General features: G+C 37.6%; 1 protein-coding gene across 1 annotated transcript in view; it reads right to left on the reverse strand.

Annotated features, from left to right (window-relative positions):
* The window catches only part of Ypel (Yippee-like), a 37,747-nt gene continuing 18,995 nt past the window's right edge, over positions 1-18,752 (reverse strand). Inside the window, exons 3-5 of the mRNA XM_068358398.1 lie at positions 16,823-16,866; positions 13,990-14,098; positions 1-6,543 (exon numbers count right to left, since the gene is read on the reverse strand). Coding sequence (XP_068214499.1) covers positions 6,454-6,543; positions 13,990-14,098; positions 16,823-16,866 — 243 coding nt within the window. The 3' untranslated portion in view covers positions 1-6,453. The remainder of the gene's footprint in view (positions 6,544-13,989; positions 14,099-16,822; positions 16,867-18,752) is intronic.

The following is an 18,752-nucleotide window of genomic DNA, read 5'->3' on the forward strand; positions in this document are numbered from 1 at the left end:
TTGGTAAATGTTTTATTGTGTAAAGTCACATTTAGCAGCTTTTTTATGTGAGACACTCACGTACCAAAAATGTTGCTGCCAGTTATGCAAACTATTAACTTTACCCACAGTTGCATAAATATCACTTAGTATAAATTGTGTTCTTCCACTGCTCAAATAAATGGGAAAACTCAATAAATAGCCGATATGGTTAGTTCAACTACTAATCTGGAAGCAAGATATCTTTTATGTTTAACTCTAATCTTTGTTTTTCTAGGAAAATAGAACTAAAAACCCTCAAGGTTTCGTAAATTGTAATGACATCAGATCACAGATCAATGTCGACAAATGAAATTGTAAAGTTTAATCGTCTATAACAGATACGGTAAAGAAATTACTCTGCATATGTGGCAGCAACTAGTGTAAGCTTCCTGTGAATAAATACTATATACAGCAAAGCAAACCTGGATATAACTTAGTCTGATTACAAATAAAGTTCAAACTACTTTAATAAATTTGATCAAAGAAATAAAAAATAACTGGCCAATGCTAGTCATATCAAACATATAACATCCACATTTACTCCATCCAGATTTACTGAAAACAGCAAGCTCTACAATGCTACAAGATACAGTTTATGATAGGACCAACAATTACAAACTCCAGAACTTATAATAAGTGTCAATTTCTATGATATATCAATGCAAGAAACTGATGCTTACTAGACAGTTGGGTTTAATTCATATTTGTAGACCCGATCCCAGTTTAGTCCTCCACATGCTAAAATGAAAAAAAATAAATTATTTCCAAACAAAGTATGTCATCCTTGGTTGTAAAAAATGATCTATTTACAATGAAATCACTACACTGATACTGCAAATCACCAAAGACACCATCATTGACACTAATATCTTATTGGCTATGAGCAAAGGTGGGCAATTACTCGTTTTTATAGATACAAAAACTGCACTTTGATTTCAACAAATTACTTGGGCAGAAACAAGACAGACAAAGCCTGTGCGTGCCAAGGTCATTATCAAATACTATTCATGCACACTGATGTGTAATTCACCCATAATAAAATCTGTAAAGTTAATTAAAGAGGGCAAGATTTCATGAATATGTATATCAAGGCAACATTGGAGGTTTTGATTTTTAATTTTCCACCAAATGGAACGAAACAGATTGAATAAAATACCATTTCTGCTCTATGAAATGGCACAAATTAGAACAGTGGGAGGGGATGAGGAATCTGTACCAGCAGAGTAAGAATGCTGCAAATATGTATTTGCACAAGCAATTCTGTGGCTCCAGTACCACACACTGTTCTGATACACAAGGGCCAGAATAGATGATTTTTATGTGTGGCCCGGTGACACAACCTGACACAAGGTCAGCATAGAATTTTTTTTTTTTCCCTAAGCTTTTAAAAAAAAAAAAATAGTGGATAAGTCAACATATCCTAATTAAGCATCACAGAAAGTAGCTTAGTATAAAAGTGATGATAAAACACTGTAAATGGACCCCTCTCACTTTGGACAGAATATAAATGTACTGTACTGTGGTCCTTGAAGACTTGTGTTCCATATATCCCTAAAAATCAGCAAAAGCTACAGCGTACAAATGTGACGAAACTCGTGTGGAGCTTCTGATTTTTTTTATTTTTTTTATTTTTTACTTTTTAAAGCAGGCTAATATCAAATTATCATATTCAGACAATTTCATTCGCAGTGCTTGCATTGTGACTGGACAATAACAAATGCACTTTTCTCAGCAACAGGGTCCGATCACTTTGTTTATAAAATATAAGCAGTTACCAGTGTCATGATGGTAGCTATGAAATACAACATTTAAAGGAAACTAACCTATGTGAATGTTTCCAAGCCTCCTATGATAATGTCAATCACAAAAGCACTACAACAGCCAAAGTGTCCTGCACAATCAGTGGTTTTTTTTTTTTTAATTGTTTTTATTTTTGGTTACGACCAAAAGGCAAAACAAGGGATGATGATATTGTTGAGAATTCTCTATCCCTGAAAGTTTTACACACTTTCACATAACACTCTTCTGCACACCTCAGAAGAGACCACTGAAGAAGAATGGCAACTTGACCACTTCCAAAATATTTCCTTCCCCCACTGCTTTCATTTACGACCTACTGTACTGGTAATGATTATTCAAGAAGTTAGTTAAAATGAACTAGGATACACAACTCGCAACAATATCACAGTCAATCATATTAACTCTTTTATACCTTTCACCAAAATGCCTTAGCCATCCGTTTGGAATATATCCCGTGAAATATGATGATGATGATGATACAAACAGCAATTACTGTATTATTAAGAGAACACAAGGCAGAGACATGCACACTTTTTCAGCTACAGGTTATGATGAAAGACTAGAATGCCATGTAAAAATATAGGACCACCTTATGGGGATCTTTCTTTAGTAAATATTTTCTCACAATTGACCATATGCGTACAATTAATTGAATATGTGGAACTGGGTATGTACTGATATCAGAACATACTGAAAGAACCATTGCTGCAAAAAGAAAAAGTAAAAAAAAAAAAAAAAAAGGTTAGCAGCATATTTGATCAATAATACTTTGTGAATTATTCAACAAGAGTAAAAAAAGGAAAACATTACCCATATGAAAAAGAATCAAACTGGACTATTTTCCTTTAACGTTACGAAATTGCTGAACGAACGTGCCACAAACAAAAGTAGCCTTGTTCGAATGTGTAATGGATGATGACTAACAATATAAATTGGTTGATGACTGTATACTAATAATAAAAATAATTTAGAGGATAATGTTTACCTTACAATATAAGGGACAATTAATGCCATCACTAACAGGCTATACGGAAAGAACAATTGATAAAATGTCAAGAGGATGGTAATTGTGAAATACCAACGGATTACTGAAAGAATTCAACCGAACTAATATGCATACTTTTCCAAATATTTTCTGGAATCCCGTAAGTACTCCAAACTGAAATATAAAAAACATTACAATATTTTCTCAAATCCCAGTTTTTTAAAAATTACAATATATTTTTGAATCCCAAAAGTACTCCCAGTAAAACAAACTTTTAAAATATTACAATATTTTCTGGAATCCCAAAGGTACTCCCAAACCCCTGAAAAAAAAATTACTAGATATCTCCAGGGCTGTCAATGGGTCTGCAGTTTTAAACATTTAAAAACTATACATGAAAAAGTATGTAGCAGGTATCCCCCCCCCCGAGAGATAATGTAAAATCGTTACATTATCACTTGTCCAATGACTAATTTAAAAAAGAGGCCAGTCTTTAAAAAATATACCCTATAAATTTCATCACCTGCAAGCATTGAAACTATTTTTGAGAGGAAAAGGATCTAGTTAAATCATCATAGAAATAGGAGGAACAACAAGATATTCAAAAGGTATCCAACATTTGAAATAGGCACAGAAGCCAGTTATACACGCAGGCAACTTGACAGGATTGAATCTATGTGTTATCAAGTTAGAAAAAGATTTACAGTAATTTCTATAGTCACAAATAGATAAACATTTTGTATATGGAGAAAATATAGGATTTCAAACCTAAGTTCGGAGAATTGATGAAGTTGCGGGAAGGAAGGAGCTTCTCTATCTACCTGAGCATAGAGATAAACCTAACATGAACTGTAAATTCCTTGGCGAGTCAAATCCCCACATGCAGCGACAGGTTATCCTTGAAACAATTGCACAATGCCAAAACCATTCTCACACTTCCTACCTGTTGAAAGATCATACAAATTAGAAAAAATCTTTCCTTTGCTATCTCTCAAAAGTACTTCTGAGAAAGTTCTGAATGAAAACTTGATTACAGTAACGCACATTAACATCATGCGAGATCTGAACTGATGAAGGTTATTTAAAAATGAGATAAGGCTAGCCAATAGGTACTTGGTTGAATTCTCTTAACTACACATGATTAAAGCTATGTTAAGTGTTCCACCACCAAGCCAAAAAGCAGACCTAAAATGACCCTGTAGGTATTTCCCCAACAGGGATGATTCTTTACCCTAAAATGTACTTATTGACGTTATCCTTTTTTCAAAATGGTAAAAATATATAACTCTGATAGGGACTATCAAATAAACCAATAACAGTGAGAAGAATTCAAATCATGTACATGATATTGATTAAAGACAATTGGATATTTCACATTAAAACAGAAAAGGTTTATCCTTCATCAAAATTTTTCCTTTAAAATACTGACTATAAAACTAAACAGGCTGGTTAACCATATTTGTAAATGTCCAATTTTTCTTGTTTTTAATCATTCACTATTGTACACTTAAGTCAAGAGTCACCCAAAAAGTCTAATATGTATTTAATTTGCCTTTCATTCTACTATGTAGAGAGTATATGTCATATATATAATGTTTATATATAATTTATATACCATACTATACAGTATAGCCAATATTTCCACTCTACTAATGAATAAAGTTTCATTAATGGTAATCTTACTTTTCTTTTAACATATTTCAGTTCAGCTGTCAAAAGATGACGGCTACTTCTAATCATAGCATTGTAAAACAAAACATAAATGCAAAGCAAAACAATGATGGCATTTTGGACACTCGATTTGGGTTGTATGATCTTTCCGAAACATTTCCTGAAAAACATGAGTTGTGTGTGATTCTTATCTTACATAATCACCATCTTGCCACTTTCACAGAAACTGTCAAGATGCAGCTTAAATAAGCATAACATTACATCCACCTACTAAATGTATTTCTGTTTGCTGGGAACACCAAATCGCAGGTTATAGCCTTCTCATGTACATAACTTTCTGGTTATGGTGTGTATGGGAGAAAATTAAAGCTCTGTGAGTGCACTTATTGCACAAAAAGTTGTTCTGTAACTTTTAACATATCTATTTTCAAGACCGACAAAGTACATATCCCTCGCTGATTATACCATTGGGACTTGTCCATTCAAACCACAAAGTCACATACATGGAAATGCACCTTTAGGCTATTATAACACACAATACAGACATGTGGAAATAATGAAAATATTGTCCAATCACATAATGTGGCATTGAGTAAGACACATCATCATAGGCAGTCTGAAATTCAATTCAGACTCCCAAGATGCAAAAGATCACAGTGGGAACACCATCATCCTCTTCACTCCTTCACTCCCTCATCCCCTACCCCACCCCTTTTGCACCTGAACCTGTGCAAACTTATGGACGAGACATTTGAGGAATATCATCAAATTGATGTGCTTTCATGCGCACAGTTGATTAGAAAAAAAAAGTTTTTTTTTTATTTTTTGAGATGGGCTTTTCAGCACAAAATTCCAAGTCAGCAATTTGTCTTTTAAGTTGCAAGTGGTTTTTCTTTATTGCTGCCACTGCAGTTACGTATTCTGTTGTTAAAGGGAAATAACACCAGAAAGCGAACATAGCAGCCATAGTTTCTTTGCCTTGCTTGTCACACCAAGAAAGTGCCGTCACTCGCTCACACTCCTTATAATATGATGATAAGATCTGCTGCAGATGGAATAAACACTATGGTCCCTTAGCATATGATGGTAGACATAATGTAATATTAACATTTGTAATTGCTCACGATGAGTGAGGCTAAAATACAACAATCTGTCTAACTGGCTTGCAACTGGCTGGCTGGGAGGATTATGTTTATAAACACTTACTACACAACAAATTGAAGTTTGCTAGCGGGGCAATACCCATCACAGACAGGCCATGAGACTGGACGAGAGCTAGCTGGCTGACTGGCTGCTGACTGCCACCTGGGGGGCAATCACAGATGACATGAAGTACAGAAAGATGATTGTGATGCTGGTTATGATGAAAAGGCGAAAAAGCCCTCAGGGTGTGGTGATACACAAATGAGGGGGTTTCATTATCCTTATTAAAACCAATGGTATTTAGCCAGTCACTTGGTTTCTCAGAGTACCACTGACAAACGTACCAAAATTTATTTCCAATAAAAATTAACAGACCCACAGTCCAGATTGTATCCTGTAGACCACTGCTCCTAAAATATATATTGATTAAAAAATCAGGTTTTTTTTTTTTTCCAAAAAAAAAAGGGCCTCATTTTTATTTCTTGACCATTTTACAATGTCTGGTATCACAACACACCCTGGCATCATGCTCTGGCCAAGATCACCATTCAAAAGTACATCGTGCACAGCTAGTCAACCTAAATCTAAGTAGGGAAGCAGTAATATATCATTAGTCAGTCCAGCCTACAACTTCCTCCATCCATCCTCGGTTGTTGATAGGTCATCCTCATGTATCGGTAGGTTGTCCTAGGTTTCTCAAAGATATTCCAGGGTTACCACCGGTTGATGAATACTCATCCCAGGCGTGGTAAAGAGGACGGTGAGACTGGGAGTCGAGACAAGGTTGGTCACAGCTGTACACCAAGGCTCTTGCGCCCCCAGGGGGCCCACTCTCAGTCCCATCCATTATCTTTGATCATGTGCGCCAATTCGATGATATATTTCCCTTCCTTGTACTTTTGACTCGACTCAAATGCATGTTCCTGTAAGAAAAAGCCAAAGTATTACTGCTATGTTTAAGGTTACCTTGTAATACATTACTGAAAAAAATTAATGATAATTTACACCAACAGAATCATTCAAAACAGGAAGGTGTTGGTTTAAGTAGTTCAGTACTTTCCTTGAAATACTTGAAATGTTAGAATTTGCAATATAACCAAAGATTTATAAACTTCATTTCAATGAAATACAGTACAACAGACCTACTTGAATTTCCCTTAAGGATTGTTTAATCAATTACAAGTAGTTCAATTGCAAGAAGTAATAATGTAGGCAATTTGAATGAAGACAAAGTTATTTAACTCCTAATCCCCTTGATTTAAAAACTACCGAATACTGTCATATAAGAATGCACAGCATCAAGCTGAATTGATTCCAGTATTATGTGGCTCACAAATCATTTTAAAAAAAAATGTAAAATAGGGAAAATTTTTGATTTTTTTAAACCAGAAATGGACAATAGGTTACTCTAGGGTGTACTAAATATTTTACCAGATTCTCAAGGAGGGAGATTCTCCTCATCTTCCCACCTTTTTGCCGTGACACCAGCCATGACTCTCCTCAAAGGTAAAGTGCATGTTAATATCACAAATTTTAAGTAATTTGTATTTTTCCTAACATACTTACCTCGAACTACTTTCTTAGGAGAGTCTGGAATCTCTCAATCACCGACCAAGAATTTTGCAAAGTTGCCCCCCTCTCCGCTGCCTCTCAAGGGCGTAAGGATACTTGCCCAGGTGCAACCCAGGTCACGCGTGTGGCCATGCTTGATAGCCAGTAAGCTTCTGTTTTAAGGCCTCCTCGAACTCCAGAAGATACTCGGGGCAGGATGGGAGGGCCATTACCCGAAAGTAGTTCGAGGTAAGTACGTTAGGAAAAATACAAATTACTTAAAATTTGTGATTTGTTCCGACACAGAATCCTTACCTCGAACTACTTTCTTAGGAGACTTATACTTTAGGAGGAGGGAGTAGCTTACAGATTGAAATGTTCGAGACTCGCTGGGGCCCTTGAACTAGATAGGGGGCAAGTTCTGGAACTCCCAGGGAGAGTCAGGAGAGTAGGGGAAAGCACGCAAAAGTCTACCTTATGTACAATTCACCTTTTATTCAAAATCCATACTTGATGTGTTTTAACGTCCCATCTCTCATGTAGGAATGGGGAAAAAAGGGTGGGGTCTCGGGAAACTGATAGAGGTTAGCCAGGAAGGAGGAGGAACTTGTGTCGCTTACGATTACTTCCCACGGCTAACCTGGGGCCCAACCTACTAAACTTGTTGCATGGCCGAAATGACTGGCCCGATGGAGAAGGCATCCAAGGACTTCCTCGTATAGTCCTTGAGGTAGTGGGCTGTAAAGATGGACTGCCTAGCCCAAGTGCCCGCCCGTATGATTTGGCCTACCACCATGTTGGTGCCAAACGCTAAGGTCGTGCTAAGACCTCTAATATCATGAGGTCTTGGGGTACCAGGCACCGTGTTGCCCTCACTCTCATAGGCCTTCTTTATAACCTGTCTCAGCCAGAAGGATATGGTGTTTTTGGAAACTGCCTTCTTGACCGAGCCTGTGGACATAACTCTTCACCACCGGTCTAAGTTTGGCCGTCCGACTAAGGTATTTCCTGATGGTCCTTACGGGACACAAGAGCAAGTCATTAGGGTTGTCCGAGCGCGGAATAGCCGGAATTGAGACCTCGGGTCTGCAATTGCAGGGTTCTGGGTCTTTGCTACAAACTCCGGCAAGAACTTGAAAGTCATGTCCTTCCACCCTTTCGAGTGGGATACCTCAAAAGACAGGCCGTGGAGCTCGCTCACTCATTTCGCTGAGGCCAGGGCTAGTAGGAAGATGGCTTTGAGGGTGAGCTCTTAGTCTAAAACAACTTTAGAGGTTCGTAGGGAGGCCGTGAAAGGACCTGAAGGACTTTGGCCACATCCCACTGGGGAACCCTCGAGGTGTGGGGATCACAAGATTGATGCCCTTAAGCTGGAACACCTGTCCTAATGCCGCTCGAACCCCCTTGCTGGCTGGGATGGGGACCCCTAGATTATCCCTCAAGTGTACCAGGAAGTCTGCGATGTTGTGGACCGAAACGTCCAAGGGCCGAAGGTTCTGAGTGGCACACCATTTGACAAAGGTTGCCCATATATCTTGGTACACAACACAAGAAGACCTCCGCAGGTACCCTGACATCCTATCCGCTGTTTTGTCCGAGGACCCTTACTTCCTTAGCAACCGCTTGATAACCTCCACGCGTGTAGCCTCAGCCCGAGGGTTTTCGAGCACCTTTTGGCAGTGTGGTTGACTTAGCAGGTCTCCTCTTACTGGTAAGGGCCACGGCGGGAGAATGGCTAGGTCCTGCAGATGCACGAACCACTCCCTCTCCGGCCACCAGGGCACTACCAAAGTCATCTCTGTGGACTTTGACTGTCTTAACCTGTTGAGCACCCGTCTGATCATCCCGAAAGGGGGAAAGGCATATACGTGGGGGTTGTCCCACGGGTTCTGGATTGCGTCTTCGAAGGCTGCTGTCGGATCCGGTATGAGGGAGCAGAACACGGGGAGCTTTGCGTTTAGTCTTGTGACGAACAAGTCTATCACTGGGGAGCCCCAACGACGGAGAACTTCCTGTGCCACTTGAGGGTGAAGAGACCACTCTGATCCCACTATTTGGCCTTTCCTGCTTAGCCCGTCTGCCAGGATGTTCCTCTTTCCGGGGATGAATCTGGCCTATAGGAGAATGTCATTCCTCTTGGCCCATTCCAGGACCCGAGCTGTGAGATCGCACAAATCCCTTGATCTTAGCCCTCCTTGTTTCTTGATGTACTGTACGTGGCGTTGTCGCACATGAGGGCTACAGAGTTCCCCTGAACGAGGCGGACGAAGCTTATCAATGCCCTCTGCACTGCCATGAGCTCCAGAAGATTGATGTGCAGGGCCTTTTCCCCCACTGACCATTTCCCCTCTTGTTGTTTCCTCGAGGAGATGCCCGTGAAGAGCATCATCTCGTGGCGTCGCACATGAGGGCTACCGAGTTCTCCTGAACGAGGCGGACGAAGCTTATCAATACCCTCTGCACTGCCATGAGCTCCAGAAGATTGATGTGCCGGGCCTTTTCCCCCAATGACCATTTCCCCTCTGCTGTTTCCTCGAGGAGAGATGCCCGTGAAGAGCAGCATCTCCGGGGGAGGGGAGCCGAACGGAATCCCTTTCAACGTGTTCCTCCTGTCGGACCACCAGAGAAGAGCTTCTTTGGAGGGAAGTGACACCGGAATTATCTTCTGTGGGGAGCTTCCCATTGACCAGAGGTCCTTCAGGTTCCACTGAACCGGTCTGAGTTTGAGCCTTGCTTGTGTGTCCAGGTCAAGACTAGGGCGAAGACACTCGTGATGACTTGAGGGGCTGTCGACAGACCGAAGCAGAGGGTCCTGAATTGAAGAGTCTGGGGGCCCCACTTTACCCTGAGAAACTTCCTGCTGGAGGGGCGAACGGGAACCTGGAAGTAGGCATCCTTGAGATCCAGGGACATCATGAAATTCCCTTCTCTCAAGGCTGCCAGAACCGACTTAGGCGTGTCCATCTTGAAGGGTGTCTTCTTGATGAATTTGTTCAATACCGAGAGGTCGATTACTGGTCTCCAACCTCCTGCCACTTTCTCCACCAGGACGAGTCTGCTGTAGAATCCCGGCGACGGTTCATGCATGGGTTGCAGGGCTCTTTTCTCCAGCATAACTTCCATCTCTGCCTGTAGAGCTGCCTTCTTCTCAGAGTCGTTGGGAGCTAACCATACCCCTCGGTGATCGGGGATCAGCGGGGCGGCTCCGACAGGAAGGGAATCCTGTATCCCTCCCTGAGAACAGTAACTGGAACGCCCTTGAGAGGCAGCGGAGAGGGGGACAACTACGCAAAATTCTTGGTCGGTGATTGAGAGATTCCAGACTCTCCTAAGAAAGTTCGAGGTAAGTATTCTGTGTTGGAATTATTTCCATTTTTCATTATGAATTGTTAATTTTTTACTCGTATCTGATGTTTAGGAGTTACAATTTACACAATTAAGATTAAAAAACCTTTAAAATTTTGTGTACACTGTACTGTACGTGTACTGTATTCATAGACGTGAGGAACACATCGAGTGAATTCACTTTATTTCTTGAGGGAAAAGTTGTTTTAAGATAAAAGCTCACTCCCAGCAAGAAATAAACTCATAAACCCAAGGTACTATTGTAGTTTATTATTCCTTATAATCCTTCTAGTGATACCTTCATAGATTTAGTTTCCCTGTCATATTTACTACAATTTGCAATTTACCTCAAAATTATTTCATCCTGTGAGAATATATACTTGCTATACTTGATTACAGTACATTAGAGTACTAAAGAAAAGTATTTAAAAAGTAGATTCTAGGATAAAAATTTTTAAAAAAATGTTTCTAGAATAAAAAAACAACTTTTATAATTGTTGCTTACAGAGAAAATGATCATTCTTAATTTTTAGTTTGAAGCATTACTCTCAAAAAGATGTAATAACTGCTTCCTAAAGGAGGGAATCAGTACCGATGTCAGTAACATAATAGAACTAAATTTCTTTGAATGAGATACAATCCCTAATTTTAAAAAGTCAACATCTTTAACCAGGAAGGCGACATTTGTAAAGAGGATCTATACCAAAAGGGTTTTGAGTAAATATATAAGATCTTGCAAAGAGTTCTAGTTATGAGTTAGACCCTGCTAATACTAGTATGATCTAACCTAAATGCTTGTAGATTGGTCAAAATTTCTCAGTTGAGTTGTAATGCTGAGTGGAAAGTGATAGATGAAAGGGAGACTTTATTCAGAAGGTAATATTTTACCAAATTAGTATATTGCACATTCAACTTAACCAACAAATAAATTTTGAAAACAGGTTTTAAGAAGCAGCATAGTACCTATCTTTAACACACAACAGATCCCACCTATCTGAAGATGGTTGCAGTGGAATCTTGCCAATGAAAAGGTCAACACATATATTAGGTCTTATCATCCTTCTACCTAAGAAAGCAGGTAGCTTTGCAGTCGTTTGAAAAGATGCAATCTGACCTGACTAGTCCTTTGAAAAGTTGGGATGGGAGCAGTATCAAGTGAGAAACAGAAAAAACACACTAGAGATAGAGAACCGAAGATACAAGACTTAGAGAAAATAATCTATGGGTTTAAGAGTTTATCAATCTCGAATTGAGAGGTTGAAGCCTCAAAAGTGAATGAGTGGCTTTATGATACAGTACTCTGCAAGACCACATGGTTACCATCAACTTCATTTTAAATCAATGACCTTCAAAATTATGTCTTTGGTCACCTATGGAGAGCTTTCTCCCATAGCTTGTAAATGCCCATTCCAGTTGAACAAACTCATCTAGCAGCAAAAGACAAACAAGGATTGTAAACTACTGGGGCTTTATTTTTGTCAGGACAGATTTGAAATTCTATACTTAACATATATGTAACTGTCTACTTTTCATATCACCCGTTATCCTTTAAATCAATTATTGCACACAGGAATGCTGCTGCTCCCTACTTTGGAAGGTTTACAGGTTTTCCGCCCTACCCAGGGGTGACCTACATACGCACAGAATTTTGGACCAGCGTGGCCTTTCAGCACTATACAAATGTTAACCTCATTCTCCCCTTTAGCCACAGCAAAACTGCACTTCCAAAATTAGCAGGACCAGTATTCAACACAAAATAAGAGCTCCTGAATAAGTGGTTTGCCTTCATACTCAAAGTCATAACAGAACAATAACTGGTTCCAAACTTAACAAAATCCTTATAGCAGTAATGAACAGGAAACAAAGTGAACACAGAAAAGATGAATGGAAAAAAAAATGGCATGAGAAAAAGAGTAGCAAACAGAACCAGAGATGCAAAGACTACTAACCTATAAGAGAACATCGATAAGAATAAATAATCATCCTAAGAAATTCAAAAATATTGAGTTAAAGAAGTTGGTCAACCATATGGAAGGAGATCAAAAGGGATTGCATAAAACGCAAAATCGTGTAACCAATGAAACTGAAGATCAAAGTATGCATGGAAGCTCCTTCAGTTTAATTTAGTGTGCCATGCAGGGCATTTCATTTGTACTGTAATCCCTTTCTAGGTATAGTTAACCAACAAAGTAAGTGAATTGGTTGTACAGTGCAGTATTGTTTTCATTTGATTGTAGAGGTAGGTGGTTATTTTAATAAGAATATGGCACACTTTTGTCTGTATGTCAGTAGCCCTAGCAGTGACATTTACTAATAGATATTTGTATATACCAAGGCACTTCCCCGAATTTTGGGGGGTTGCTGACATCAAACAAATGAAACAGAAAAGGGGACCTCTCCTCTCTACATTCCTCCCAGCCTGACAAGGGACTCAACCGAGTTCGGCTGGTACTGCTATTTGTAGTAGTTGATAAACAAAACATGCTGGGAATATGGATAGAGAACTGATCTTTCTGAATTTTGAATTATTTGGAACAGGTTCGAAGCCAAATAACTGGACTACTGTACTGAATTGTTCTTCGTAAAATTGAGAAAAACTCCAAAACACTACGTTCCTTTACACTCATACTGAAATGAGAAAAAGAGAATAATGTAATAAGAAAAAACTTAAGGCCAGTTGGAGAGCATCAGGAACGTGTGTGCAACATGACAGCCAGAAACAGAATGGGGCTCCGAGTGGTGTCCGATTAGGACCACCACCGAATACTGGGTGGCGGTTACCAGAACCTCGATAATTCTTCATTGGCCGTTACCAACTTTCGACAGAATTATCGAGGACGAAGGTTTGTATTCGCATAGGAACAAATACTGAATCAGAGCAGCGGCAAAAACAGTGTTGAAAGAATAATGAACACCAGAACTACTGAGGTACACAAAATGGTTGAGGATACAGAGCAAAAGATTTTGCAGCAGCATAGACTGAAATGCTAGAAAATTACAAGAATTATACAGTACTGTGGGCTGTGGCACCCTAGCAGTACCAGCCGAACTCGGTTGAGTCCCTTGTCAGGCTGGGAGGAACGTAGAGAGGAAAGGTCCCCTTTTTTGTTTCATTTGTTTGATGTCAGCTACCTCCCCAAAATTGGGGAAAGTGCCTTGGTATATGTATGTATGTATATCTTACTTCAGGGGCAGCCTTTAACCAATGGACAAGCTTAACCATTACCTCAGGTAAGTTGCTATTTAGTTGACTCGTTGAATATCAAACGGTAGTAATAATAAAGTAATGGTTCTTACTGTTATGAACACAGATTTCAGTGTGAAACAGTACCTGAAATACAGTAATAGTACAGTATTCATATTTACAATCCTATAAACATTGAGATTAAGATGTGAAATTTTTTTAAGATAAATTATAACTAAATGGAATTTATAACAGAATTTGTTTTAGATTTAAGGAGTCGTAAACTTACGTATTTCCAGCCCAGGGTTGTCTTACAGCACTCGCAGTATATGTCTGCAACTGCATGCAACCCTGTTAGCAGCACCCGTTCTTCGGCCGGTCCACACCCCACATTCACCCTGCAAAATAACAGGTCTCATTAGATATTTGGAGCACACTATTCTATCTCGTTTCTCTTCCTCTTATTTTGTTAAACTTTTCAGTTTATATAGGAAATAATTATCTAAATGTCAATGTTCTTAAAATATATTATTTTTCCTTGTTTCCTTTCCTCACTGGGCTATTTTCCCTGTTGGGGCCCCTGGGCTTATAGCATCTTGCTTTTCCAACCAGGGTTGTAGCTTAGCAAGTAATAATAATAATAATAATGTCATAAAACCAATACATGCAAAAATAAATGCACCTCGTACTTAGCAGGAAAACATGAAATACAAGCAATGATAAAATCAGTAATGGAGAAGTACTGTACAGTATTATAGCACGTCATAAATAGACAAATCTATCGACTACTACTCTTCCATACCAATGAGTGTACAGTACAGTAATGCATTTATATATAATGACAATATATACTGTCCTAATATAATTAACTAACTTTCTAAGTTTACATATAGGTATTTAACAAGTAATATATTACTGTACTGTTAAAATTATTCTAAATTTCAGTTGCATAATTTAACATTACATGAAAAGGTTTTGTGTTCATATCCCATATTACATTTTCATGCAAAATATATGAACTGAAGACTACCCAGTTTTTCTTCATAATGACATTGACCTTTCAAGAGTTTTGACCTTTCTTTCTCACTGCTAAGCTTCCGTGTGAAGTACAGAACTTTATTATTTTACAACACATACATGAATGTAAGGTCGGGAAAAACGTCACGAGGATTTTATTTAATACTCGAGGACGAGGAACGTGAAGTACGAACTTACGTAGGGCGAACCATCGTAATGTGGGGTGTTACTGCATTTTCGTATTAGAAAAAAAAAAAAAAATTATGACCAAATCTCAGCAACAAAAAAAAATGTTTTGGGGGGGGGATGTCACAGCCCAAAACCTGCTAATACTTACAGTGCAAAATGGCCTATCTTACAACAATAGTGCTTAGGAGCACAATATTGTACCACTTTTTTCCAAATAATTTTGCCATAACTCCATCAATACTCTAAACCTACTCTAATACAAGTCATATTACTCCTTTTAAACTAATTGAGCATATTTTTAAATAAATTTTACATCAGGAAATACTCATAAAGTCTTGAGAAATGTTTGTTATGACTCCTTATGACTCCAACCAACTTGAAATTCACAGTACAATGTTAAGTCTCTCAATCTTGATTTATAATTGATCAAGGACATGCCGTAATGAATCTTTTCCTCTGACAATAACAACGCTCGATTTCTTTAAAGGCAAGCTCTTGGAAACATATTTGCTAAAAACTACAGAAAATTTTGAGAATTGTTATAGATTTTTACATATATGGATAGAATTTGGATACATCCACAGATGATGAAAAGAAAAATTTTGTTTTTTACATTTATTCGCCATTAATTATAGTATGCTTAGTAAATTTGAGATCCAATTCAAGTAATTTCTTTTTTACTGGAAATTTGAATTTTTAGTTATTATTTAGAGTGTAAATATCTTGAAGAAACAGAGTTCAATTAATTAATGTTTGATGAATGTTCCACAAATAACTGCCTTGTAGTCGGAAAAAAATCTTTAAGGAAGCCACAAAATGAAAAATAGAACAGCTGCTTGGTTTAAACTTTAAGTGATAATCTTTCAGTTAGTTTAGCATTCTCTAACTTGTCTGGAGTTGAAAGAAGTTTAGTACACCTGGCCTGTATAGGTAAAAGGGAGCATTTCAATGTAGGCCAGTTAATTCTAGGGGTCTATATCAAGGGCTCCCAATGCAAGAGCCCTTGTTTCACATAAGATAAGGCTGTCTAAAACGAATGAACTAGGGCTTTATATTAAGGGCTCCCAATGCAAGAGCCATTTTTTCACATAAGATAAGGCCATATAAAATGAATGAACTAGGGATTCATATTAAGGGCTCCCAATGCAAGAGCCCTTTTTCCACATAAGATATGGCTGTCTAAAATGAATGAACTAGGGCTTTATATCAAGGGCTGTCAATGCAAGAGCCCTTTTTTCACATAAGATAAGGCCATATAAAATGAATGAACTAGGGCTTTATATTAAGGGCTGCCAATGCAAGAGCCCTTTTTCCACATAAGGCCATATAAAATTAATGGACTAGGGTTTTATTTTAAGGGCTCCCAATGCAAGAGCCCTTTTTTCACATAAGATAAGGCCATAAAAAAGGAATGAACAAGGGCCCTTTAAATTATGAATAAAATTGGTCAATGGGGTAACATGTTGTGATCATTATTTTACAATGGTAAGTGGAATATCTCTTAGCTTATATTTAGTAATTTAATAGGAGCGGGGTGCATGAGAAGATACAATACCATACACCAAAGGGTGACTGATTACAATTACAGAATGGCTCTTTCAGAATATATACTCAGGTAATATATTTAAGATGAGATATGATTAGATAAATGAAACCAAAAATACTATAAAATTTAACAATTACCCTGACTACAGATATATATACCCAGGTAATATATTTGAGTTGTGATATGGTTAGACAAATAAAACCAAAAATACTATAAAATTTAACAATTACCCTGACTACAGATTCAACATAACCTCCCTGTCTTTATCAAAACACTTCTCCATTACAAAAAAAATAATGTATATATGAAATCATAACTAATCAGAGTGTGTGTGTGTGTGTGTGTGTCATCAACAAACCTTCATACTTACACTGAATTGAAGAGGTAGGCCCGGCCTTGACTACCTTGAAATGACTGTTGGAAGAAAGGAAAACAATTTGATTAATACCATGGAATTACAGCAATAGCAATTTTTTTTTTTAAAGAATTGTGTAATTACAAGAATAAGTGGACTGCACATTTAAGCATTTTATACATATAGAGGTTGATTCTCGAAAATATCATGAGTAAGACAGCCTCTTATGACTCGATGAGGAATGGAAGGTGCAACTCTTCTAGCAAACCCCCCCTGTCAAAAATGGAAAAGACTTTTGGAAATATTATATATATATATATATATATATATATATATATATATATATATATATATATATATTATATATATGTGTGTGTGTGTATATATACATATATATATATATATATATATATATATACACATATATATGTGTATATATACACATATATATGTATATATATACACATATATATGTATATATACTGTATATATATATATACATATATATATATATATATATATATATATGTATATATATATATATATATATATATATATATATATATATATTGCAATTTATCTATTTTACTAGAATCCTATAAATATGTACAATCGAATCCACAAATAACTCCTCCTTGGACAAAAATCCAATATTAATAAAAATATTACTAATTGCTTATTCCAATTATACATTGGAGAATGTTGTAGTTTGGTTTACATAAGTCTATGTACTAACACACATCTTAACCTAAAGGCACTGATCTGGAACTCTAGCCTCGTCTAATTCGTGTAACTGTTTAGTGGCTACTTTCCTCTTGTTCTCTAGTCTTGGGTAGTGCCATAGCCTTTGTACCATGGTCTACCACTGACTTGGGTTAGAGTTCTCTTGCTTGGGGGTACACTCAGGCACACTATTGTCTTATTTCTCTTCCTCTTGTTTTAATGTTGTTATTTTTCTTACAATATTTTATTTTGATTGTTCATTACTTCTCTTGTAGATTATTTATATCTTTGTTTCCTTTCCTCATTGGGCTATCTTTCCGTGTTGGAGCCCTTGGGCATAATTATAGCATCCTGTTTTTCCAACTAGGGTTGTCGTTTAGGTGGTAATAATAATAATAATAATAATAATAATAATAATCATAATAATAATAATTTGATTGCATTTTCAACATTCCTTCGTAACCAGAAACCGAATGTTGGTTTGATTTCATTACTAACTATTGGCCTCATCGTAATGTTTTTTGAACCAGAGTATTTCTATAAACCCTTTTATGTAATTTCATGTAATGATACCAAAGTATATGGAATAGCAGTTTGATTATGGAGTGTCCTTCTCCTAGAAAAGCTGCTTACCATAGCTAATGAGTCTCTTCTACCCTTACCAGGAGGAAAGTAGTCACTGAACAATTACCTTGCAGTAGTTAACCCCTTGACAGCAAAACATTTTTTGGTATTTAGAGCAAAAGATATCTCTCTCTCTCTCTCTCTCTCTCTCTCTCTCTCTCTCTCTCTCTCTCTCTCTCTCTCTCTCTCTCTTTTTGGCATACCGTTGCTGACGCAGGCTATCAACAATTTATACAAGTTCACAAACTTCAGAAGTCTCGGACCTGCAAACCAAGACTTGATAATAAAGTAAACGTAGAGAGAGAGAGAGAGAGAGAGAGGGGGGGGGGATTAAGGGATAGAGGGAGAGGGGGTATGAGGGAGGAAGAGAGAGAAATATTTGATCTTGTGATGCTATTTTCACGAGTTGGGGATCCTCCTCCGAAATGGTAGACTGGAACACATTACAGATTTAACCTGCACGTCAGTCACATAAATTCTATTTTTTCTATTGCCAAGAAGGGTTAAACACAGACTTCAAATTTGCTATTAAAGTATAAAAATTCCTCTTTTTCTATATAGAAGCGACCTGAAAAGCTATAACATTGAACAGTACATT

This window comes from Palaemon carinicauda, chromosome 35, assembly GCF_036898095.1.
Source record: "Palaemon carinicauda isolate YSFRI2023 chromosome 35, ASM3689809v2, whole genome shotgun sequence".
NCBI lineage: Eukaryota > Metazoa > Arthropoda > Malacostraca > Decapoda > Palaemonidae > Palaemon > Palaemon carinicauda.